Source organism: Sciurus vulgaris (genome assembly GCF_902686455.1).
Source record: "Sciurus vulgaris genome assembly, chromosome: 2".
Lineage (NCBI taxonomy): Eukaryota > Metazoa > Chordata > Mammalia > Rodentia > Sciuridae > Sciurus > Sciurus vulgaris.
In genome coordinates this window covers 165,061,353-165,083,011 of record NC_136462.1, presented here as the reverse complement: position 1 = coordinate 165,083,011, position 21,659 = coordinate 165,061,353, and the positions used below count along the sequence as shown (strand labels likewise).

The 21,659-nt window shown below is 35.7% G+C and overlaps 1 protein-coding gene across 2 annotated transcripts in view; it reads right to left on the bottom strand.

Annotated features, from left to right (window-relative positions):
• SEL1L2 (SEL1L2 adaptor subunit of SYVN1 ubiquitin ligase) overlaps positions 1-21,659 on the bottom strand; it is a gene marked incomplete at its 5' end in the record, with an annotated part of 127,638 nt that overhangs the window by 30,925 nt on the left and 75,054 nt on the right. For both annotated transcript variants that reach the window (XM_079128496.1, XM_079128497.1), the window contains 7 exons: positions 1,254-1,310; positions 1,936-2,090; positions 3,402-3,483; positions 3,567-3,626; positions 4,050-4,103; positions 14,364-14,526; positions 18,982-19,084. In XM_079128496.1, coding sequence (XP_078984622.1) covers positions 1,254-1,310; positions 1,936-2,090; positions 3,402-3,483; positions 3,567-3,626; positions 4,050-4,103; positions 14,364-14,526; positions 18,982-19,084 — 674 coding nt within the window. The remainder of the gene's footprint in view (positions 1-1,253; positions 1,311-1,935; positions 2,091-3,401; positions 3,484-3,566; positions 3,627-4,049; positions 4,104-14,363; positions 14,527-18,981; positions 19,085-21,659) is intronic.

The window sequence follows — 21,659 nt, the reverse complement described above, 5'->3', positions numbered from 1 at the left end:
TCCCATCTGATGTTCATAGTGGGCTAGGGTTGACTGTAAGTGCATAACTTTATGGGGGTTTATTTTGCTGTACAAAATTGGCGTGACATCTTTATGGTTGAGGTATGGGTGACTTGACACCCATAATTCATGTTTACGGAAAATGAGGAACTCTTCCCACTTATGCATACTGTGATTAACATGAGAAACTCTGATATTGGAGTAATATTATGAATTCAAAACTTTCCATCTAAGAAGCTAAAACCTTGCTTATGATTAGGATTTTAAAAATCTGAAAACCTTCAATTGAACTGTCTTGGAATTTATATACTTATTTAAATTGCTACCTATGGTATCACATTTTATGAAATTAATTTTGACATTTACCTGATGTTTATTGTACCTCATATAAAACACAAACTATAGTACCAAAAACAGTCATAAAATAACAACATAAAGTGAAATGGAAAATAATAACTGATCCCTTTTTTTTATGTAGCAGCTTTATAAAGGAGTGATTTCCATCACTTAGACATTGAGATTATGTTGAATAGTTTGCATTCCTTTGAGACAATGGATGTATAGCTCCTGTAAAATGACAAGGGCTACAAAATCATCTTTTCACAAGAATTCCAATTATTTTCCCAGGTCTTTGATATGATTAGGGTTTTGAAATCACAATCAGAATACAGACAAGAACTTACCCTACATTCTGGCTTCTTACTGAGGAGGATCCTGTGCAGGTCAAGTTTATTGCTTCCCCCCACCCGACCCCCAGTATAAATCTGAGTGGTTAATTAATCCTCTAACCTCATTAGGATAAGGCAAGGTTAAGCAAAATGATTAAAAGGAGTTTTGCAAATTTATAGATGTTTAATTTATTTTTAATTACATTAAAAGCAGTAAGTCCTCTGATTAAATCAAAGAGGGATGAACGTGGTCCTCAGGTTTTTCAGGAGGAACTTCCTAGGTGGACTGAGGTGGGGAGATTCTCCTTGCCTAACCATAGCCTAACAGCTCTGTTGTAGCTTGAATACCTCCCCAAATGCTCCTCTGAAGTTCCTTCTTCTTTGTACTTCAAAGCAGGTAGGAAAGCGTTCCCTGTGGTGAACTTTGTTCTTCCTGGGAAGCTAGCCAGTAGATCCAACTGAGGAACAGCAGGGGTGCTTTCCTTAGCAACTCTTCCACCTCTTTCTCCTCCTTTCACTGGTGCACCAACCTCCTTTACCACTATCCTCCCTACCTTATACGACTGAATTTTAAGATTGACTTACATAGTAATCTTGATCTAGACCTTTCCTCCCAATTAGATGTAATTGTCCAAGAGACACCTAGGAACAATGAGTTTTGAAAATGATTAAGCAGTAATATTAATTTAGAAAAAGAAAACATTTAATTGGTGGTATTACTACAGCATGTTGATTCAGTTTGATGCAGTTGACATGTTTTGAAAGAAACAGGGAAACATTCCAGACTATATCTTTTACTGGGTAATTGGTTGCTCTTGGGCAATGGCAGGAAGCCTGGCAGTTGGTGTACAGCAATTCCCCAGGTATATGCACCTAGGTGCCTTTACTCTTGGATCACAAAGGTCACGCAAATACTGTTCCATTCCCAGAAACTGAATGCACCTGAATCTATGTAGGAGTTCATTTGTATTAAAACCAACATTGTATGTTTTTTCTATAACTAAAACCTAGGGTTTTTTTTTTAATGAATTTTTTCAGGAAGAAATGAAAGAAAAAAATTCTTGCTATTACTATGGCAACTAGCTCTTCAATAGACCAAAGGAACTGCAAGTGACAAGGGACAAAACAGGAGTAGGGCAAAAAGGGGAGGGTGTTTCCTTCCATTCCCATTTAGGGTGGGGCATTGTGAACTCTCCTAGCATTCAGTGGAAACCAAATCCCTCTCATTTGCATGATCTAAGAATTCAATCTCATCTGTATACATTACTTGTATCTGAACATCTCCTCTTTCTGCCAAAAATTTATAGTATTGGTATATGTCCCAATCCAATATCTCACTGTTAGAACTCAGATTTTCAGGTCTCTCAGTTAGTCTCACTTTTTCCACTGGAATTCCTTCACTTTTTTCCAAATTGTCAGCAACTGTGAATAGAAACAAGCCAGAGAACAGCTAGAAAACGTGGGCTGCAAAAGATAACAATCAATCAACTTAGAGGAGACACTATTAGGTTTATTCTGCTTAAATTGTACAGAAATCTGATCTTTTGACAGAGAGGAAAGATCCATTGGAAACAGACATTTGCTGATTTTTATTTGGTTCTGAGAAATGTGAAAAAAAAAAAACAAACAAACTAGTTTCTCTTTGCAACCCTATAAATATTGTTAACATATATCCAATGTTCCTGAATATGTTGGCCAAGGGTATCAAATAAGAGATTTTAGAAGCAGACAACTGACCCCATCTACAGCTCTGATATTTCTACGACAAAAAATATAGAAATAATAACTGCTCCTTAATTATTTCTTACAGATAGTCTGAAAATAATATAAACGTTTGAATACATCTAACAAATTGTACAGTTCAAAATATGTACACAGTGATTCCCATATCATAAAGCATATGAAATGATCTTGTTATACATAGCATCTTGAATTAAAAATTTTTTTTCTCTTTTTTTTTCTCAGATCACAAAAGTGCCAAAGGTATATATTTAGATGTCATTCTGATTACAGAAATTAACTAAGTGGACTTCACATTATTCATTTCTTGGAAGACTTCTATTTAAAAACTATTATTTAAGCGACTTCGGTGATGTTGCAAGGTGAAATGTTACATACAACTTTGAAAGTGATTCTAGGAATATTGTTAGCCTCATGCTCTATTTTTTGTAGACAAAAGGGCAAGAATAATGATTAACTGAATTGTTCTCAAAGGCAATGGTAGATATCTCTAATGTATGCATCTTACATTCATTTTATTAAGAACTTTCAACAAAGCCATTCTATATTTTAAATGTTAGATTTAGGGGAACTGCTTAATATTTATTAATGCTACATTCAAATTCTTGCTTTAAGAAATGAACATCACATTAACAAGACAGAAATATTTGGGGATACTAACAAAAATAAAAGAGGAATACAATCATTTAAATTTTTTGAAAAATATTAAGGAGAACAGAAACTCTATATTGGATTACAAGAATTGCATTATAGCAGATGTTAAAAGCATAGACCTTTAATATTTTCATGTTAATGTCAGCTGGTGTTTATTTATTAATTTAGTTTTAATTCCCTGGCAAGTATGATTTGGCTTGTTGTTTGGTTTTTTTAATAGTGTTGGGGATTGAACCCAGGCTTTTGTGCAAGCTAGGCAAATACTCTATGAACCACACTGAGTTACAGCCCCCAGCCCGAAGTCTGTTTATCTTCAAATAAATTACAAAAAGTACTCACTGTAATCTGCCACTTTCTTGTAATGATTTAGAGCAACTTCACAATTCTGTAGAACATTGATTCCTGACAAATATCTGTACCCCTAAAACACAAGCATATATATTCCTAATTAATGCTGTCTTTATAATACACCTACTTTGACCCAAGAATATTTCATTTACAAACCAAAATCATCTGGGACATCATGCTTCCTCCAGCACTTCCAAATGTATAATATATCAGAGCCTAAAATAAAAAAAAATAAAATACATTAGTTTTCTAAATTTGAAACTCAAACCAACCATTGCTTTTTAACTCCTACTCATAATGAACCTTGAAGTATTTCAAAATAAATTCCAATTCTTCACTCTGTTTTATTGAGATGGTTGCCATCTATTGGGGAATTATCAGGTTGTGGAGTCTTTGATAAGGACATTACATATGATATTTCACCAACATAAAATCCCTATAAAGTAGATATTACCTACCTACAAGGAAGAACCCCAAATATAAGACTTTAAGAAACTTGTGGTAGAAGAATGCTATATTTCCATTGAGCTGGGGCTTTTAGCCATCACAGTTGAGTGGGTCCCTTCATTTAAAGAACGGATTTTATTCAGTATCTCTTTTAAAGAAATCAGTTTTGTTTTAGAAAAAAAGTAACTTTACCTTAGCTTGATCATATTCCATTCCTATTCCGTAAGAAGACAAAAATCCTAATGCCTAAAGTGTAAAAGAAAAAATGAAATTCAACAAATCAATTTATGTCACAGTTCTTATCTATATTGATAAGGAACGCTTAAAACACCTCCTCCGTAAGAATTTGTATATTTCTTTCCTATGCCATAGCAAAGAGTAAAGGTGTAAGATTTTGGGAAAGGTTGCAGTAGTGAGAGGATTGTATAATATATAAGTTAATTCTTACTGTACTTTAGAAAAGATCATGATAATCAAACATTATAAACCAGTGGTCTTGCCTGGTGCAGTGACACATAGCTACAATCCCACCAGCTTGGGCAGCTAAAACAGGAGGATCACAGGTTCAGAGTCAACCTCAGCAACTTGGCAAGGCCCTGAGCAACTTAACAAGACACTGTCTCAAAATGAAGTATAAAAAATGGATAGGGATGTGGCTCAGTGATTAAATGCCCCTGGGTACAGTCTCCATTACAGGCAGGGGGGACCCCAACAGTGGTCTTTATGTGTTTTCTTTCTTGGAAATAAGTTTTTTCTTTCAATATTTTAAAAATCAAACGGATATTTATAATTCATATTTTAAAAACAAAATGGGACTGATATAAAATATTAAAACAGTAAGAAGCATATTGATTAAAAAGTGAAAGTCCAGTCATAGAGCAAGATGGCAGAATAGGAAGCCCCAGATTATGTTCCACAAGAGAGATATAATATGTGATCCAAAAGCCTTTATGAGAACTTCAGGATCCAGCTAAGAAGTTGTCAAGCATCAGGATGGAGCACCAAACTGAGCAGGGATATTTAAGTCTACGGTAGTTGTTTCCCAACTTATGATGATTTGGTCGATGATTTTTCAGATTTACACTGATGCAAAGAAATATGCATTCAGTAGAAACTATACTTGAAATTTTGAATTTTGGTCTTTTCCTTAGCAAGTGATATAGAACACAATACTCTCTTGGGATGTTGGGCTGAACAGTAGCAGTGAACCACACCTCCTAGTCAGTCATAGTAATCATGGGGGTAAACAACCTTCTAAGTGTACTGTGTTTCTGAGCTATGATGTTTGGCAGGTGATATGTACTAAATGCGTTTTCAACTTAAAATGGATTGACTGGGATGTAATGTCTCTCAACTTCATTTCTTCCAGCACCTTTCTACTGTGAGCTCTTCTTAGTTCCTATCTGAACTAGTACAAATCTCCAGGCTTCTTCTCCTGTCCATTCTTCAACTATCACTATAACCACTTTCCATTTACCATTATCAAGGCCACATTTATATTTCTTCATCCAAGTTTGTGAGAATATCATGTGAGACTTTGTCAAATGTCTAAAATCAAGATGCATCAAGGTCTAATAATTCAATCAAGTCAAAAAACAAGCAATTTCTTAAACTTTTTACTGCAATTTCAAGGATAAAGAGCAGTTACTTTTTAAATTAGGAAATTGACTGCAGAGTTCATTTTTCAAAAGGATAACAGCTCTAACATGTATAAGTCATTTATATAAACATACTGAAAATGAAAAATATCTTCTATGATCTCTTTAGTCTTAAAGATTCCCTTTTTAGGAAAACTGATCATAAAGGCTGTTGTTACAAAGCATCTGCAATCCTTGTACTCCTTTTACCCTTGTAATGTATATTTTAAAATGGCTAAATTGACTCTTTTTAAGGATCTCTAGCCAATGTTAGATTTTTAATTTTTCTTATAACTCTTGGCAACTTTTTATTTTGCTCAATTTTGAATCTGGTTCAGTTATTCAGAAACTTTGACAGTAAAGAAATACACTGACCTTTATATAAGAAAATGAAGGTACAGTTCTATTCAGTAAACTTGTATTTTAAGACTCTTTCACCAACAGCGTATCATTTTGTGCACAGCCTAGCACAGAATTTGGTCTGATCCCCCTGGAAAAATATGTAAGCTCATGAAGTTGTGAAGTGGATTGTGTGGAGTTAAAAGTTCCATTGTGATTTGGGGGTTGGGGGGTGGTTTCCTCTGTATTAAGCTTACTATAAAAAATAGGGACTAAAATCATGATAATCAAACCTGGATCATACTTCCTCTTGTCAATAGAAAAATAACACTGAATAATTTTGAATTAATTCTCTGGAGGATTCAACTTTCATTTCATTTCATTTTTTTACTATTGTTTTTATGCCAGGGAACTAGAGGAAATCAAAAGATGTGAACTGTCAAGTAGTAAAATATACTGATCATTGTCAGCATGGTCCTACTCTTTACACTTGGGCATAGTTACCTCACAACTTCACAATCACCACTTTTTAGTATTCAGTCTTTTACTGAGGTAAGGGTGAGATAAAATGAGATGGATTTAGGAATGATTAAATCTTAAGCCAGTAAAGAGAAAGGTCTCAGTGGAAAGGGAAGTTACAACATAGTGATGACAACAATGACACTTTCAGTGGTTTTAAAAGATCAAGCTCTGCAAATTGAATTGTTTATAGGACTTGATTCTGTACTCAACCTCTTTGCCATGGTTTTTAAGGAAGTGTTACAGTAGCTGGGATTTAAATGTACAGAGTTAAGTGTAAAGGATATTTTATTGTACTTCAAAACAAATTACTCAGGTTCCATAATAATGATATGAAATTTAAATATTCCTTCTTTTACTTTTTATATAAGAATTTACTAAAGGAGAAAAAAAGATTAGACAACTTTCCTTTAATTACTGTATGAGGCTTGAAAGCACATGTGATCATTAGTTTTTGCTCAAATTGCATATCAAAGAAAAATGTGAATAAACCCAAATGAGTAACTCAGATACTGTCTGTACTCTTTTTTTAAAATATTTTTTTCATTGTCAATGGACCCTTATTTTATTTATTTATTTATTTATTTGTTTGTTTGTTTGTTTGTTTATTTGTTTATTTATTTATATGTGGTGTTGAAAGGATCAAACCCAGGGCCTCACACATGCCAGGCAAGTGATCTGAGCCACAACCCCAGCCCTGTCTGTATTCTTAATACAAAAGGAGCATTAACATCAAGGAGAAATACCCTACACAGGTAATCCTAGAATTATCAAACAGACCATAGGTTGATACTAAAGTGACTTTTTTTTCAGTAGTAGTGTAGTTCTAATAATTACAGCACTTCCATGTAACACTTCAAGAAGTGCCGAGCTCAGAAAAGTATTTTTTAAAATGAAAATAAGTAATAATAGTCATACATAATACTACCACTTAGAGATCACCATCATGAACTTAATGTTAAGAGTATTAAAATGTGAATTATCCATTTCTTGATTCCTAAAACAAAAGAGGTTTAATTCTACTTTCCTGTTTGGAAAATTAACAAATGAATTTCCTGTTGAGCACAAAAATTCATCGATATGAAGAAATGAGAATCTTTCTAATTCTGAAATAAAAAATAAATAACTTATCTACCTCTAGCCTTATAAGACACAATATCTTCTAGGACATCCTCTAGGATCTGACTGTTGGAAAAATCCTCTATTTCCTCTATTTTCATGAAGATTATTAATTAATAGTTCTCATTATTATTATAGATCCTTTGAAAACCAATCAATGGGATATCTTTACAACCTTAACTACTTTTATTGCTCTTATCAGGTTTCCTTCAATTTATTTGGATTTTTACTAGGGGAATGAAAAGAAATAAGAATGCCACTTTTCCTCCATCCAGCTTCCCTTTGTACAATAGCCTGAAATTGCATAGTCCCCTATGCCCTCAATGCTACTTTACAATAGGAATTCTTATCTTTTTCCAGTTTTTTTTTCTTTGTTAATTTGTGTCTGTACTAGATCTCTAACGCTCCAGGCTCCTGTAGTTATTTTATTTCAGTATTTCTGATTTCCCCTCCCTTTCTTCCATTTCCCATTTTCTTCCCACAACTCTCTCATTATTTTTCATTATCATTCTGTCACATTGCAGTCTCTTTAGCCACATTTTTGTTGCAACCTTGTCCTCACAGTTCCTGGAAATACTTTCAAAAGTGCAGGCAGGATTCCTATATCAGGATGGCACAAATACTAGAAGAAAGGTGGTCACCTGGCCAGTCCCATTTGAGAGCTGTGATCCGTATGGATGGCCTGTAGCAAGCTCAATCGAGCCAGCAGTCGTCAAGTTAAGCGTGTTTGTGGCACAAAATCTTTTAAGTAGTTGTTCTTTGTACAAAAAGATAAATCAAATGCAAGAGGACTTGCTACTGTAAACAGATTTTCCTATAATGACAAAGGACTGATAGTGAAAATACAGTCAAATTCAGCAAGGCAATAGAATTGAATACAACTGCTGTGCTTAAGCAAAGTCCTGGAGTCCTCCTGGTCATACAGATGTTAGTACTATGTTTGTTAGATCATGGGAAGTTTTGGAGGAAGAGAGTCTGAGTGAGGATGTCCAGGATGTCAGGGAGGGCAGAAGAGGGGCTGGGGCAGAGGCTTTTTACTAATCAAAATTGTAACATTTCAGTATTTCAGCAAACAATATGGCTGAATTTTGCACATCAGGTCTTTTGGATCACAGGTTTTTTCTTCTCACCCCATCCTCCTTGAGATCATATACACAGATACTAGACAAATATCCCCATTTTACAGATGAGGAAATTGAGACTCAGGACAAGTCACGAGGAGCCAGTGTTGAGGCTGAGATGCAAAGTGAGTACTGACTAACCCCAAAGACAAAGCTGTTGAGACTAAAATTATTATATAGTAGTATTCATTAATGTTCTTTCACATTTACTAAGGGCTTTGTAGATATTGTTTAGTTCTTAAAGCAATCTTGTGAAATACTATGAATATTATTAGCAATCCCTTTTTTAGGCTTGGGAAATTTGAGGTTTTGATATCAGGGATACTAAAAGAATAAACAAAAGATGTGAGTGATACCAGGTTGTAGAATCTGGAGTCATCAATGCTTAGACCTTCTGGCTTGGGAACCCCTGCTCTGCTATCTACACCATGATACCCTGAAGACTGTAATTGTACATTTCCTGGAACACTGTCCCTACAATGCCTGTTTTTCTCTAAAAAAGATGACTATAATAATACATGGCCAGTGGTCTTACATGTAGAGCGTTCCTTCTGACCTTGTTAGCACGCAGCCAATATTCTCCCATCAGATTCTCCTTCAAGCCAACGGCAAGCAATTGGATTAGAGAATGGTCTGTGGATGTGCAATAACCACACTAACTAGAGTAACACTAACTAGATATAACTGACTAGAGGTGACCACATTAACTAAAGGAACTAACTAGGTGCAGCTAGAGAGAAATTTTGCCTTCAGCTCTAAATCCATGTGGGTTTTCTTTCCTTTTTATTGGTTCTTTGTAGTTCACATAACATTGGGATTCATTTTGACATAATTATAAAGGCATGGAATAAAATTTGCTCTAATTCAGTTCCCAGCAATTCTTTCCCTTCTCCTTCCTCCCCTTGTTCCCTTCCTTCTACTCTACTAATCTTTCCACTATTTACTACTTCTTTTTTTTTTTTTTTAAGTTAGTGTCTCGTGGATACACATAATGGTCAGATTCACTGTGGTATATTCATATATGTTCATAGGAAAGTTAGATTAGATTCATTTCACTGTTCTTCCCTTAAACTATCCCTTCTCCCTTCCACTCAACCCCCTTCCATCTAGTCCTCCAAATTTTCTCTATTTTGATGGAACCCCCATTTTCCCTTTCTCTCTCTTTCCCCCTTTATTTTGGACTAACTTCCACATATCAGAGAAAACATTCAACCTTTGACTTTTGGGGACTGGCTTATTTCATTTACCATGATAGTCTCCAGTTCTACCACTTAACAGCAAATGCTATAATTTCATTCTTCTTTATGGCTGAGCAATACTCCACTATGTATATGTAGCAAATTTTCTTTATCCATTCTTTTGTTGAAGGGCACCTAGATTGGCTCCATAGCTTGGCTATTGTGAATTGTGCTGCTATAAACATTGATGTAGCTGTATGCCTATAGTATGCTGATTTTAGATCTTTGGAATATATACCAAGGAGTGGAACAGCTTGATCATGTATGTGGTGGTTCCATTTCTGTTTTTTTTTTTTTTTTTTTTTTTTTAGGAATCTCCATACTACTTTCCAGGATGGTTGCATTAATTTCAGTCCTACCAAAAATGTATGAGTATTCCTTTTCCCAAAATCCTTGCCAACACTTATTATTATTTGTATTCTTGAAAATTGCCATTCTGACTGGAGTGAGATGAAATATCAATGTAGTTCTGATTTGTATTTCCCTAATGTTGAACATTTTAAAAAATACATTTATTGGTCATTTTTATTTCTCCTTTTGAGAAGTGTCTGTTTAGTTCTTTTGCCCATTTATTAATTTGGTATTTGTTTTCTTTCTTTTTTTTTTTTTTTTTTTAGGTTTTTTGAGTTAATACCCTATCTGAGAAACAGATGGCAAAGATCTTCCCCCATCCCATAGGCTCTCTCTTCATGTTCTTATTTCCTTTGCTATAAAGATTTTTAATTTGATGCCATCCCACCTATTGATTTTTGCTTTTTTTTCTAATGCTATGGTAGTCTTGTTAAAGAAGTTGATTCCTATGCCAACATGTTGGAGTGTTGGGTCTACATTTTTTTCTAGCAGTTGCAGAGTTTCTGATCTAATTCCTTGGTCTTTGATCTACTTTGAGTTCACTTTTGTGCAGGTTGAGAAATAGGGATAAAGTTGCATTCTTCTATATATGGATTTCCAGTTTTCCCAGCACCATTTGTTGAAAAGGCTATCTTTTCTCCAATGTATATTTTTAGCACTATTGTCTAGTATCAGAGAACTGTATTTATGTGGGTTTGTTTCTGTGTCTTCTATTCCATTGGTCTTCATGTCTGTTTTGGTGCCAGTACCATCCTGTTTTTGTTACTCTATCTCTATAGATAATTTGAGATCTGTTATTGCAATGCCTCCAGCACCACTGTTTTTGCTCAGGATTGCTTTGGCTATTCTGGAACCTTATTATTCCAAATGAATTTCATAACTGCTTTTTGTTCTAGTCCTATGAAGAATATCATTGGTATTTTGATGGGGACTGCACTGAGTCTGTATACTGTTTTTGGTAGTGGGGCCATTTTAACAATATTAATTCTGCCTATCCAAGAACATGAGAGGTCTTTCCATCTTCTTGTGTCTTCTTCAATTTTTTTTTCACAGTTCTATACTTTTCATTGTAGAAGTCATTCACATCCTTCATTAGATTAATTCCTAAGTTGTTGTTGTTATTGTTGTTAGTTTTTGAGGTTATTGTGAATGGGATAATGTTCTGAATTTCTTTTTCAGCAGATTCATTATTGGAATGTAGGAAAGGGATTGATTTATATATGTTGGTTTTTTTATCCCACTACTTTACTAAATTTGTTTATAAACCCTAGAAGACTTCTGGTGGAGTTTTTTGGGTCTTCTAAATATAGAATTGTATCATTGACAGAGATCATTGGAGCTCTTCTTTTCCTATTTGTATCCCTTTAATTTCCTTCTCTAAATCCATGTCTTTTATGTATGATTTATATTAATGCAGAATTTTTGGCAGGGAGTCATATTTTGACCTTGTATCGAATACTTTTTAAAAATACAGACAAGTAATATCTTTGATATTGCCTTGATCCAGCATCTAGACTCAAGGCAAATATTACTTCCTTTACCTGCTTCAGGAAGAACTAGTCTGACTCTCTTCTATGCCTAAAGAACTTTATATATATGCCTTACCTGTAGTCCCTCTAAATTGTGCTAAAATTATTTGTTTCTATTTCATATTGACCCAGAAGAACTTTAACCTATTTACCTTTTTCTCTCCATCAACTGGATTATGTTAGGCACATAGTGGGTATCCAAGAAATAATTGTTGACTTAATTAATTTATTTATATACCCTCTAAAAAACCAAATACATGTTCATTAGTTTGAAAAGGAATTAGGTGACATCATTTTTAGTGGTGAAAATGATGATAATATTTGCTTTGTCTTGGAAATTTACAGGGGATAACCAAATATGGGAACTGAAGGCTTAATAATTTTCACATTTTATTATAACATTTACAGGTCTGTTTATGGAATTATTTTATGTCAATGTGCAAGAAAAATTCCCTGCATTAAAAATAGTATTCAACAACATAAATTAATTTAGATTTATGGATCTCTAAAATAATGCTGCTGATCTGTATTTATATGGGAAAAAATCGATATATTAAGTGAATAAAGAACAGATTATAAAAAATGTAACTTTAAATAAAAAAACAACAGATTATGGGAGCAGGGAATAAGTATGATCTCCTTTCCTTTTTGTAAAATAGTAGTTCTATATAATCATGGGGAAAATTTGAGAATAATAACAGTGAGAGCAATCATATTTATATCCTCTTCTCTAAAACTTTGTATCCTTTCCCACTATCTCTGTATTCTTTTTTTTTTTTTTTTTTGACATGCTGGTGATTGAACCAGGACCTCACACATGCTAAGCAGCCACTCTACCACTGAGCTACACCCTTTTAAGTTTTTCATTTTGAGACAGTACCTCACTAAGTTTCTGAGGCTGGACTCCAACTTGTGATCCTTCTGCCTCAGCCTCTGAAGTTGCTGGAATTACAGGCATGCACCACCTCATTCATTTTATCTCCTTTTTAGATCATGAATGATTAGAGTGTTCCCAGTTATAGAACTGAATGCCTTCACACATTATTTTAATTCTCACAATAACTCCATTAAGTCATTCGTTATTGATTAATAACACATTCAACTTATATTTCTTGTCCCAGACACCATGCTAACACCAGTGAACCAGACATAGTACCCAACTTTTTATCATTAACTTAACTTTACGGAGGAAGATTAGAGAGTTTGCCCCGCCCTACAGGGGCCTTCTGATCCAACTTCTTTTGGTTCAACTAAACACAGACTCAAAGGATCCCATAGGCTACATTTGTTGCCAGTTATTCAGGTGGATGAGGTACAGGTGCCACAGTGTGCCAGCAGGGCAGCATCATGCCTTGTTCTCTGTGGAAGTCCATGTAGCAATTCACACAATCCTCCAGGAGCCATCATCTTTGATCCCTCAGAAGATGACGCCCATGTGAGGAGGTAAGACCCACAGTGGGTGGTTATGAAAGCCACCCTGATATAAAAGCCTCTTTCTCCACAGGTATAGTACACAACGTCCCCACAGGAATTACTGCAACTACCAGGTTTAATGGTTCATTACAGTTTCTCCCACTCCCAAGGCAGTTTGCTAATCAGAGGCCATTTCAATCAAAAGCAATGCTAGCTAAAAATAGCATTTTATTTCTATCAGATTACCTGGGAAACAGAATAAGAGAGTGAACCAAAGGTCAAATTCTCATGCAGAAGAAGGGGAAAGGGTTTTGTTAAGTAGATTATCCAATAAGCAAGTGTCGCAGTGGATTAAAATTTAGGTCAGTCTGACTCCAAAGTTTAGTTTCTGGATCTTACTGAATGATAACAAAAAGAAAAAAATAAAATAAAGACTCTGGGTGGGGGCTTTTAGATTGCTTCCTTCTTTCTGAAGTCTGGTTTTTGTTTTTGTTTTAACAGGCATGAATTTCTTTTGTATTCAGAAAAAAGACTATAGCAATAAGAAAATGTGCTTTTGCTACAGCATTAAGTGAAAGTAGCCAGAAATAAAATGATGTATGCACTTGCATTGTAATTAGGATTATGTAAAAAGAGAGATGCATTGAGAAAGAAGCCAACTGAAAGTATAAAGCAGTTCTAACAGTAGTTGATTCAGGATGGTTGGCTTGTGAAGGGCTTACTTTTTTTTAATTTTAATTTGTCTTCCAGATCTTCCATCAAATGGTTACGTTATTCTTGGAATAAAATGAAATACATTCATTAAAAGAGAAAAGTAAAATATTAGCTTGTAAAATATTTGAAAAGTAAAACCAGGCAAACATACCACCCTAAGATAATAGATTCAGTATGTATTTCTTCATGTAGGTGAATACATTTTATATAAAATTTAACTATGTTAGGGGTTTGGAGATCTCAAGTGATGTCAAAACACACACATGGATGTGAAAGATAGGAATGTAGATTAGAGAGCAGTTCTATTTGGTTGCTGGAAGTCACCAATGGAGCCAGAACAATTTACCCAGGGTTCCTGCCGGGTTCCTGCCTTGACACTACTTTTTCAGTGCATTCCTGGTAACCTCCCTATGTCTGGGTTCATGCAGTTGAGTGGAAATACGTTGCTCAACTCCTTTTTACGTGATTTGTCTGTAGTTATTTCAGAATGTGGCTATTTAAGGTTTCATTTTCTTTCAAAACTCACGTTTTGGGCTTTGTATGATCCTTCTTTAGCCAAGGACTCATATAATTGGATCGCTGCTGTTATGTTTTGCATGCCAAAATTTCCAAATAGCAAAGCATCAGCCATTTTCTCCATAGCTTTCAAATTTCCCATGTCAGCTGCTTTGGCAAAAAGCATATAGGCTCTGGTTCAAGAATATAAAGTCAGAGGGTTGATTTATAAAAACGAAATTTTCTGCTCCTCCCATCATATGATTTCTCCCTAACAAGTAAGACCCAGTTGTCATTGCTACTAATAATGCAGTTTAGCTGAAGTCTGTTACATCTCTAGCTAGACGAGAAGGTTTCTTTTATCTCTAGATAAATCTAGGTTTATAATTTCAAATATATCTTACAAATAATAAAGCCATTAAAAAGGTACACTGTATAGGATATTCCATGCTCAAGCTTATATACCAAGTGAAGTGAAAAACTGAGGTACTTATTCTAAGATAGTAAACTACCCTAATACTACCCCCATTATTGGTAAATTTGTTTTGTAAAATGAAATATAAGAATAATCAAAATTGCCATGTCACATCTAAGAAATTTGTATCATGAAAATGATGATTTATTCATGTTCCAAAATAATTTTCTAAAACAAAACTATTTTTCAATATAACAAAACCATACTGGAAAAACAACAGCCAAACAAAATTTTAATGACTAGGGCTCTGCAAAGTCTGATTGCCTGGGTCCAAATCCTGGCTCTACCACTTATCAGTTGTACAACTTCAATCAAGTTACTTAATCTTCAGCTTTGCAATGGGGATACTTAACTTCATAGGGTCACTGTAAAGATTAAATGAGATAATCCATGTGAAATGCTTGGCATAGTGCCTGGTTCAGAGTTATCACTCAATACATTTAGCTATTACCATTAGGATATTTACATTGATCCTAAAGTTTTATAGCATAATAATTGTTCTGTAATTAGGTGATAAATGGTATGAAAAATTAGTGATTAAAAATATAGATGTCATAGCATTATTTTATATAATCAAAAGTCACCTGGACTTGATGTGTATAATAAGTAGTGATGGAGAGTCTCACAAGGTTAAAACATATGTCAGAGACAAAGAGTACTTTGGGATTTTATTTTGACTTTCCTAACTTTAATTTTTTGGTAGTTGCAATACCAGAAAGCATTAACTCCTATCTGTGACCTTGACTCAAATATAGGAAAATACACCTACACACACACCCCTACCATTTTTTCCCTTTCAGAATGATCAGTAGACTCAATTGTGTGTACAGCCTATCCACACTGATGCTAAAAATGGGCTGCCCTTGGGCAAAGGCTGGAGTATAAGAGGCCAGGCAAGAAGCAACTCAGACAGAGAGACATCCAGTTGACATCAGAGTGCTAGATGTTAAAATAGTTAATACTCTAGTAGAATGAAAATAGGTGGAAAGCCAGAAGCTAGGAGATCAAGAAAGAAATTAACCATAGTTAAAGCAGGCTGAGATTTTGGAGGCTGAAAGACAAACAAGGAGGAAGGCAAATGTCTGACACCCAGTTTAGGTATCAGAAAAAGAGCCTGATATCAGGATACAGACCCTCTTGTACTCTTCTGTCACATGACTTGCTGCTGCAACTACATAACCTACTGGAACAAAAAGGGCACCAACAGACAACAGAGCACAGAAACCTGAGACGGGCTGTAGGGGTCCCAGTGTGGTCCCAGGAGGCAACAATAGTTTATAAAACAAGTCCTTATGAGATGTCTTTGATGCAATGGTCAGAGTGGGCACTGGCTTCTCTGTCAGAAAAATCCAAGGTGATATAAGGGATACCAGAAACAGAATACAGGGACAGGGAAAGTTGCTTCTGGTTAGATAAGATTAAAATCTGGGCTGCAATCCCTAAAAAGGAAAAAGTGGGAGAGTGGGCAGTAGAGACAGATTTCAACAATAAAATCTGGTTAGCTGTCTGTATAACCTATCAAGAATCTGGCTTTGAATTCTAATGTGGGTGCTGGGAGAGGTGAGGCCAAATGATTCGCCAATGCACACCAATAAGTTGGTGTGGAGTTGCATCTTATCCCTGAACATTCTTTGCTGATGGGGAGTGATTATTAATGATGGACCAATGCTGACTGTCACTAAGGTTTCCTGACTTCCTCAGTCAAGTTTGTGTCTCTCTGACATATGCTTGCATAATGTGGATTTTGTTGTTGTTGTTTTGATACCAGGAATTGAGCCCAGGGGTGCTTAACCACTGAGCAACATCCCCAGTCCTTTTTAAAATATTTTATTTAGAGGCAGAGTCTTGCTAAATTGCTTAGGGTCTTGCTAAGTTGCTAAGGCTGACTTTGAACTTGAAATTCTCCTACCTCAGCCTTCTGAGCCGCTGGGATTACAGGCATGAACCACCATCCCCAGCAAATCTCTATATTTTTAACAGCGCTGACTTATTCAACAATGTTCCATATATATATATATATATATATATATATATATATATGAAACTGAATGAATGAACAAATACATTGGTTCAGAATATGGATATGAATGAGCCAAAAGAACTAGTATCATTAGTATCATTTCTATCTATGCCACCTCCATCTTGGAAAGTTACAAATCAAGGAAGAGGTAGGACACCTTTATCTATATGGGAATTAAATGATCCCTCTTTAGCTAGTAGGGTATGCATTCATTTTTCTTTCCATCTTCCTAAATCTTAGACATGATCATACCGGCTTAAGGAGAGAACGGGCTATCCTGCAAACACAAGGGGGTTTACCTGACTTTCTCGCAAACTCCTGGGATCTCTTGCTATGAACAGATTTGATTTCAGTTTTCCATTGCTACCTACTCAGAATGGTCAGGAGATTCAGCTTTAGGTATATACCCTGTACCCATAAATGCCATCTATGCTACTGTGAAAATAAGCTGCTCTTCTGTCACTTTTGGGAAAGGACTGGATCAGGACAATCTGGGTAAGAATAGCCTGCATAAAGTGTCCCATACTGATGGATAGTTTACTAATAAAACTGTATTTCTGCCTATTATTTAAGCCAAAGGGAAAGGCTCCCTGAAATGCTAAATGGATAGTTACTTGGTTCATTCTAAGAGTGATTTAACCACAGGTTTCCCTGGGGTTAAAAATTTGCTATTTTCACTCATCTACTCAGTGGATGCCTTAGTGAAATGACTTCCCTGTTAGGCTAGATCTTCCTTTGGGGGCCTGATTTTACCCTGTTCTCATCATGTTAGCCCCAGGGATGTTTCAGCATGATGCCCAGATTTTGTCGGGGGTATTTCCTTTGCTCTTGTACGAGCTTCTAAGTTGATTTCCTCTAGAGAAGAAAAATTCCCTCATTTCTTTCTTCTTATCATTTGGGAAGAATTATAGAAGCTTTTAAACTCTTCATTTCCTCTACCCTAATTTGGGAATAATAATCTAGGCCTCGCAGTATCACTGTGAGCAATGAATAACATTACACATGCAACAGTAACTAGCACAAAGTAGGCGCTTGATAAATATACACTGATGATGTTATAGCTGGGTTAATAGTTGACTGCCCCTCATCCTCTATACTCTTGCACTCTCCTCAGAGACTGGTTTTTAAGAGTGGATTCATGGATTCTGCTTTTGCTCTGTCTAGGGCTGGCTACCACAGATCTAGTATTCTTCTTCAGGACTAGTGTGCCTAGTATGTGTGAGAATGAGAAGTCTTATTAAGGGTTTGGGCTATTCCTTCTATTGTTGGTTCAAAACACTCTTACTTTCCTTGCCTCCATACCTTCCATTTACCAATTAGGGGACTAGAAATAACAATAGCACTTGTCTACTGATGACTATGTGCCAGGTACTGTTCAAAGAGGTTAATTGTATTATCCAGGGAACAAAGAAGTTTAGTAACTTGCCCAGGACCACACAGCCAGTAAATGATAGAGCTGGGATTTTATCCCAAGGTCTTAGTTAGAGCCTTGAACAGTGACCTCAAGTTGTACCCTTCCACTGGGAGAGAAGAGAGAGAAGATATTTCTGTATCCCTTTAGACAGTAAAAAGAAAAAGAAAGGATATGGAGTAAGACCATGTAGCCACAGCCTGGTCTCCTCCCAGCTGTGTCTCTGTAGTTACCTCACTTTAAAATTGTTGAATCTCTGTTCCCAACTTTTTAAAGGGGAAAAATGAAGCACTTCTTGCCTCCTAAGACTGATCTAGGGATAAAAGAGAATCACATACATGGAAATGCTTTAAAACCATAAGGTGCTGTGCAAATGCTCAGTTAGGCAGAATAAAACATGCTACAACAGCAACTGCTCTAATTCAAATAACACATTTTATTTCATTTGAAATATCCAGTGAATTAAAGCCAAAACAGTTTTTGGTTGAACATTCAGATCAGTGTCTAAATTCTGTATTTCACTTAATGTAATGGGATCCCAATCTCATATACAATTCTCCTATTTGTTTAGGGTGATAATGTCTGGGATTCTTTAAGTACCAGTGGATCCCCTTTAAAAACAAAAGTTTATGAGCAAATAAATGTATTGTCCCAATAAGCTTTTAATGACAAACTAGAGTTTTGACTTTTTTCCCCTTAACTTGGAAATTGAACTTGACTAAGGTAACTATATAAAGACTTACTCTGTTTTTTGTTTTTGGCTTTTGGAATCCTGGAGAATCTTGATGCCCATATTAAATAGATCATCTCCTTCATCTGTGAAATTTTTCTTTGCTTGTTCTTTTACTGCATGTGGACAAACAAGGAAATGAAAGCAGTATTATTTCTGTTTTATATTTTTTTTAAATAATGTGCTGACATTGTGAAGGCACTATTAGTTGAGCTTTGCTCTACTTTTTTTTTTTTTTTTTTTTTTTTAACATCTGCTTTTCTAAAAGATCATTTGGCACTATTCCCTAGCTCAGAGCATTGGTAGGGCAGAGGGCAGATTAAAAAGGTAACTTCTCACTGTGTTTTGTGTAAGGGTTTGTGGGGTGGGCAGGTTCAGAGAAATGCTTGATGTCAGGAGGTAGAGAGTTGGTCTCAGTCTAGGAAAGCAGGCTCCAAGCAGAAGGCTGGGGTTGCCTAGCATACTCTAGAGGCAGGATCCTAGGCACCAGCTTCTCAACCCCAGCTGTCAATGCTTTCTTTGTTTGATTAAGCCTCAGAGCCATAAGATTCCAATGCAACCTAGGGACAGGCAATAGGCATTTCCAAGATGACCAATATGTACTAAAAGCAGAGGAGGCACTCTCCTTGAAAATTCTGCTTTGGCCAGAGCTTCTTTTTCTCCTTAGAACCTTCCTAAGACCTTGGGGAAGATACACAGTCAACCCATAATAGTTCGCCTTGCGGGGTGGGAGTTCAGAGTCAATTTTATGGGATTTAAGGAAAAATTTTAATGGAATTTTGTGTGTGTGTGTGTGTGTGTGTGTGTGTGTGCTTGTTCTAGAGATCACACACTGGCCCTCATACATGCTAGGCAAGCACTCAATTAATGAGCTTCATGCCCAGGCACAAAATCAGAATTTTACATGCTATAATAATGGTATTTCAAACATTTATGTAACCCTTTACAATTTTTAAAACATTGTCACCAGTTTATCAATAAGGAAAGTTGGCTGGAGGAAGAGTCAGATTTACACTTCCTCCCCACCCTCCCTCTCTCTCTCTCTCTCTCTCTCTCTCTCTCTCTCTCTCTCTCTCTCTCTCTCTCTCTCACACACACACACACACACACACACACACACACACACACACACACACACATACAAGCACACAGAGCCTTTCAGAACATCACAATGCCTCTTGAAGTCCATTACAGCACTCAGAAAAATCTCTGATTAGGAGAACAGCGCCTGAAGCCATTTCAAAGGAGAGGCAATTGGGATTCATGCTTCATTAACAAGACCACAAAGAACTTTAAGTGGCTCTTATTTTTCATCTTCCTGACAAGCTATCAGGGTTGTCCTTTTTCTTTTTCTTAAATTAAAAATAAATGAACTTAAAAGCGAACTTAAACTTATTTTGAATTCTAAGTTATTCTATCAATTTCAAAACACCAAGATATTTTAGCATCTAATCTGTGTGTGGACTAGCATTTGCTCCCATTAATATGTTTTCAAAGAGTGTGAATAAATTTTAAAAGTTTTACTCTTCAGTTAAATGCATTTGAGAAATTATTTGCATCATGAATTTCTACTAGTGACTTTTACTTTTATTTGCAATTCTGTTTTGGTGTCCCAAATGTATTGAAATACAAATTTTCCTTATTACAAGAGTACTTAATTGTCAGATAAAGCTATTTTGATGTTACTTTAATTTCCTCCCCTTTTTGTTTGTTTATTGTGTACTGGGGATTGAATCCAGGGGTGCTTTATTGCTGAGCTACAATTCCAATCTTTTTATTTTTTATTTTGAGGTAGAGACTTCCTAAGTTGCCAGGCTGATCTTGAACTCATAACCTTCCTGCCTCAGACTCCAGAGAAACTGGGATTACAGGGCATGCATCACCACACCCAGCTAATTTCCTTCTGTAGTTTTATAATTTCCAGATTTGGAAAAAGCACAATCAGGAAGTGATTTGAGGACTTGATGTAAAGGGTCTTCCTGAGTCTGGAGTCCTTGAATAGCCAACCAGTAGATGCCCGTTCTGCTCTGATAGAAGCACTAGTACTATTTAAGAAAAGTGCTGCTGATAAGCCTCAGGAAAGAAAAGAGTGAGGAGTAGGTGTGCCAGATCTTTATTTAAGATGGCAGCAAGTATGGAAAATGTTCCAACTAGATGGAATTTATATTTCAGTGTTTGTCAAAGGCATAATTTGTAGAAAGTTTTTGACATTCATGACTCTGCTTTTATTATCGTTATCTTACTTAGATGCTGTTATAGCCTGAATTGCATTCTTCCAAAAATTCATGTGTGGGAAGTCCCAACTCCCAGTATCTCAGAATTTAACCTTATGTGGAAGTAAGGTCTTTAAAGAGGTGATTAAGTTAAATTCGACCTTTAGAGAGGGACCCTAACACAATATAATTGAGTCCTTATAAAAAGAGTCATGAGGGATACATGTGCACAGAGAAAAGAAATGCAAGAACATAACAAGAAGGTAGCCATGCACAAACCGGGAGAGAGGCCTTCAAATGAAACCAACCTTGCCAACATCTTCATCTTAGACTTCCAGCCTTCCACAGGGTAAGACAATACATAATTTTTTTGTTGCTTAAGTCACTCAGTGTATGATATTATGTTATGATAGCTCTAAGAAACTAATAGAGCCAGACACGGTAGCACATGACTGTAATCCCAATTTGAGCTACTGAG